This window comes from Cebus imitator, unplaced genomic scaffold, assembly GCF_001604975.1.
Source record: "Cebus imitator isolate Cc_AM_T3 unplaced genomic scaffold, Cebus_imitator-1.0 Scaffold261, whole genome shotgun sequence".
Classification (NCBI taxonomy): domain Eukaryota; kingdom Metazoa; phylum Chordata; class Mammalia; order Primates; family Cebidae; genus Cebus; species Cebus imitator.
In genome coordinates this window covers 1381652-1386780 of record NW_016107576.1, presented here as the reverse complement: position 1 = coordinate 1386780, position 5129 = coordinate 1381652, and the positions used below count along the sequence as shown (strand labels likewise).

The following is a 5129-nucleotide window of genomic DNA, read 5'->3' as shown; positions in this document are numbered from 1 at the left end:
TTATCCCCTCTTCTGAATTTTCTCTTCAGCATTTGTCATCAGCAAATGTCCCAAAGTTTCTATGAACTTATTTATGTTGTCTCTCTTCCCTCTACTAGAATGTAAGCTTCATGAGAGCAAAGAATTTTGTTTACTGCTTTATTCTTAGCACCTAGAACAGTGCCTGACTCATAGCTACCTCAATATTTATTACCCAAATGAATTTCTGCTTTATAATCTGATTATATTTTTCCACTCTGTCTTAGAGTCTAACTAGTTATGATGTCTGTAGCATACTTCTTGGGACCTCTACCATGCTTGTGTGGCTTGGAGTCATCCGATACCTCGGTTTCTTTGCAAAGTACAATGTAAGGAATTCCACGGATCTCCATGCTGTTGGTATTGTTCTCAGAGTTATTATACTGCTTTGGCTAAAGGACAAAGATATCTAATGGCCTCTCTTTCTTTCCCAGCTCCTCATTTTGACCCTTCAGGCAGCACTGCCCAATGTCATCAGGTTCTGCTGCTGTGCAGCTATGATTTACTTAGGCTACTGCTTCTGTGGGTGGATCGTGCTGGGGCCTTACCACGACAAGGTACTGATAAACAACTTTTTCCCTATTACTATTAAGCTTTTAGTATAGTGCCAGTGGCTTGTTACCCTTTTTCAATGAACTCCTTTTTTTTTTGTGATTCAGCCTTAAAATGTTGAAGGTAGTATCTCTAGTGCCATATTTACAAAGTGGTAAGGTGTGACCAACTTGAGGGAATATGTGATGTACTCAGCGTCTGAAGTTCCTTCTTGTAATGTATCAGGTAATTAAGTCCCATTTACCACCAGTGAAGTCAAGTTCAGTCAATTTGATTCATCAGTATAGCCAAGAGCAATCTATTCAGATAAGTCTTCTCGAAATGTGACTTTATTTAAAAAGTAGCATGGGGGAAACTTGTAGAAATATTTGAAATTTTGTTACCAGACCTATAGTCTGGAATGGAATATTATGCCTTATTTTAAATGAAATAAACTTTAAAATGAGATGCGTGACCATGCATGGTTGGAACCTGGGTATCTCTGCACAGGCATTTCAAGGTCTCTTTAAGGTAAAGGGCAGATGCAATGCTTGATTCAGGAAAGCACTGAGGGTGAAGACCAGCTCCTGCATTTGATTCGGGCTACTCCAAGAGAGAGCTGCTTGTCACAGGGAAAAAAATAGTAGGCTTATACATATTATACACATCACAAAGCAAATGTGTGTGGTTACCTTAGATTATTTGTTTGAAAATGGTAACTTGGGTTATCTGGTCCCATTATGTTTAATATGATGTCATGAACAAAAGTCTCCAATGGGAAGGAACATGGAATAAAGTGAACTTTTTTCTTTTTCCAGTTTCGTTCTCTGAACATGGTCTCTGAGTGCCTTTTCTCTCTGATAAATGGAGATGATATGTTTGCCACATTTGCAAAAATGCAGCAGAAAAGTTACTTGGTCTGGCTATTTAGTAGAATTTACCTCTACTCATTCATCAGCCTCTTTATATATATGATTTTAAGTCTTTTCATTGCGCTGATCACTGATACATATGAAACAATTAAGGTAGGTTTATCAAGAGCCGTAAGTAGTAGCATTGTCCTATAACTTGTAGAGATGCAGTAAAATTCAGTACCTAATGGTAGAAGACAAGTTGATGGAATGTTAATTTCTTCAGGATAGGGTAAAAGGACCTTATTTTTAGAGATTGATAAACAGAGAAAAAACAGAATGTCTAGAGTGCTGAAAGCCTTAGTCTCTAGGTAGTTAAGCTTTTTCACACAAGCTTTCTAACCTTTTTTTAGAATTATAAGGGTCATTCGAAGTCTGAGGGGCAAAGAGTAAAAAACTAAAAAAAAAAAAAAAGAATTATAAGGGTTAGTAGATATTGGGTGAGTAAAACATATGGCATTTCAGAAAGCCAAAATATTGTGGGAACATAAAAAATCCAATTTTTATAAAGAAAAATTGACCCCTTCGTTTCGACTGTGCTGTAACTGAGCCAGTTACTCTTTGCAAGGCCCTGCAGGGCACAAGCCCAGGGGCCCAGCCTCTAGAATAGCAAAAGGATTAATGGGTCCAGTACTAGCCAGGCAGCTTTATACAGTCAGATACCTGAACTGAAAAGCTATTGTCATTCATATGAGATCTTTTAAAAAATCAGTTTGAGCCCCTTGAAATATGGAAAGGCAGAATAAATAGCCATATATGTTTAAATTAATAATCTTATAGTGTTAGGTGTATTCGTGGCATAGACACTTCAACATGGGGATTTTCTGGGTATGGAGAGGGGTAAAGAAACATGAAACCATGTGGTTGGTCCCAGGGATAAAGAGAAGGCCTTGGTTTGGAGCTGATAATGATCAATAGTTTGCTCATGAAGCCAGGGCTGTGACTTCATCCTTACTGAACAAGATTGCAGGGACCGGATGTCCTCCTTGCTTTCTCATCTGCTCAGCAGATATGTCCTTAGGGTCACCAAGACAACTGTGAAAGAGCATAGTTGTAACTTCAGATCTCTCTCAATGGTGCTCTAAAAGTTCACTGCCTCCAGCTCTGCATGCAGAGAACTATGTGTTATTTGAGGATGACATCTGAGAGCTCTTAGGATTAACATGAGTTTTCACCTTTGATGACATACGCCTAAAACTTGTATTTTAGATGTTAACCTCTTGCCATGGGCTCAGAGCACTTGCCAAATGGGAAAGCTAAGTTACTGCTGATCCTTTCTAGTCACAGCATGTCCTAGAAATTTTAGGTCCCAAACTGATATAAATATGAGGCCCTTAAACTTCCTGGAAGACTGACTCCAAAAGAGTGTGCAGATTGGAAAGGTCCCTTATAGCATTCAGATCTTTATTCAGACACCTGGGCCAGCTCAGGAGCGTCCAAGACTGTGCTCAGGTCTTCTGGGCAAGGCCAGGGATGTCCATCCCTCAGCCCACTAGAAAACCTTGTTAATTTAGATCCGCTGGGCTTCTTGTGGCCTGAACCAGGTTCCATCAAAAATGCCTGCATCACATTGGTCTCGAAGTCGCAGGGCTGCAGAGCAGAGTAGTGACAAAGGTTCTCATACTTGGATGGGGCTGGCTTAGTTCTCCCTGGAAGGAAGACTCAGACTTAGACTCAGTGTGCCCATTTGGGTTTCAGTGGCCCAGAAAGGGAGCTCAGGTAGGCAGCTGCAGAATCCTAGGCCCACTTTACCTCCGCCAAACCTGAGTGCCTCCAGAGGCAACATCTCTTTGCAGGTACTCAGAAGTTAACTATACTATCTCTCTAGAGAACCCCCTCCCTTGCCAAATGATCCATTTTGAATTTGGAATGAAGCTGTTTTCAAAGGGCTTATTAATGAGAGCTTTTAACATTCTTCTGTATAGCATTACCAACAAGATGGCTTCCCAGAGACTGAACTTCGTACTTTTATATCAGAGTGCAAAGATCTACCCAACTCCGGAAAATTCAGACTAGAAGATGACCCTCCAGTATCTTTATTCTGCTGTTGTAAAAAGTAGCTATCAGGTTTATGTGTACTTTACAGGAAAATATAATGTGTAGCTGAGATTAAAGACTATGGATATTCTGAGATCAGATATAGTATGTTCAAAGACTATTATTTTGAGCTGAGAGCTATAATTCAACAATAACTATGTTTATATTTTTAAAAGTAATATTTAATGTCTTTGCAGTTTTATCCTGGGTTTGTTTTTAAAAATAATGAGGAAAGCTATTGGATTATTATTTCTTGTTTATTTTGCCATGGCCTTAGAATGTATTCTCTGTGCCTCTCTTTTGCTTTGATACTCTTACTTCCCACTATGCTGACTATGTGGACTGTGTAATCGGTGGAAAACAATCCCTGGTCTGACTGTGACTTCGGACAACTCAGTAACCCTAGCTTGGAACTCTCAGGAGCCCATCCTTGAGAGAGCAGGGGTAGTTACCATATATACAGTAATAGTTATATTTTAAAATCTTCTTTTAAAAGGAAGAATAAGAGTACACCAGAATAAGAATGCACCAGCTAACAGTATGATACAGTCATGTGTTGCTTAACGATAGAGATATGTTTTGAGAAATGTGTCATTAGGCTATTTTGTCATTAAACATCATAGCATATAGTTCCACAAACCTAGATGGTATAGCTTACTTACACACCTAGGCTATAGCCTGTTGGTCCTAGGGTACAAATCTGTACCATATTTTACTATATTGAATACAGTAGACAATTGTAACACAATGGTAAGTATCTAAACATAGAAAAGGTACAGCAGAAATATGGTTTTATAACCTTCTGAGACCACCATTGAATATACAGTACATCGTTGACTAAAACATCATTAATCGGCATATAACTGTATTTGGTAATGAGAAACAACTGTTATTTGATTCTGCTTTTTGTTCTTAAGAGGATTAGGTTTTTAAATACTCATTTACAAGTTTTCTATTCTCCTTCAGTATTACAGTAGAAAGTAAAAAGAGTATCTTATATATGCATGAAAATTAAAGCACATACCAAATGCATTTTTGATCCAGAAGTGATTATTTACTACTTGAGCAGCCTGTTAAAATTTGTGATATACTATACCTTTCATAGGCACATTAAGTCTCACAGCGAAGTGTTTTGGGGTGAGAGGCGGTGGTTTCATGGGGCAAGTTTCTATAGCTTACATTAAAATCGGGACTAGGCACAGTTTCTCATGCCTATAATCCCTGCACTTTGGAAGGCCAAGGCAGGAGAATTGTTAGAGCCCAGGAGTTCGAGACCAACCTAGGCAACATAGTGAGACCCATCTCTAAAAAAATAGAAAAAAAAATAGCTGGATGCGGTGCCACATGCCTGTAGTCCTAGCTACTTGGTAGGCTAAGGCAGGAGGATCGCTTGAGCCCAGGAAGCCGACTGCAGTGAGCTGTGATCATGCCACTGCACTCCAGCCTGAGTGACAGAGTGCGACTCTGTATCAAATGTATACACATATTTATGCACATGAAAAAAATTACGCTTAAAATTTTAAAGTAAGAGAAATGTGTGCTGTAAAAAGACATAAAAATAGCCTCTACTCCTTGTAGACTGCTGATTGAGAATTGCAGGGTTTTTCAACACATGAATATTTATTGTATATA

The 5129-nt window shown here is 38.9% G+C and overlaps 1 protein-coding gene across 3 annotated transcripts in view; it reads left to right on the top strand.

Annotated features, from left to right (window-relative positions):
* Nucleotides 1-4529, top strand: part of MCOLN3 (mucolipin TRP cation channel 3) — a 29190-nt gene extending 24661 nt beyond the window's left edge. The window contains exons 10-13 of one of the 3 annotated variants that reach the window (XM_017499836.2): nucleotides 246-347; nucleotides 453-575; nucleotides 1368-1574; nucleotides 3386-4529. In XM_017499836.2, coding sequence (XP_017355325.1) covers nucleotides 246-347; nucleotides 453-575; nucleotides 1368-1574; nucleotides 3386-3520 — 567 coding nt within the window. In that variant the 3' untranslated portion in view covers nucleotides 3521-4529. The remainder of the gene's footprint in view (nucleotides 1-245; nucleotides 348-452; nucleotides 576-1367; nucleotides 1575-3385) is intronic. The other 2 variants (XM_017499837.2, XM_017499838.2) reach the window with 2 other exon arrangements.
* The last annotated feature ends 600 nt before the right edge of the window (nucleotides 4530-5129 follow it).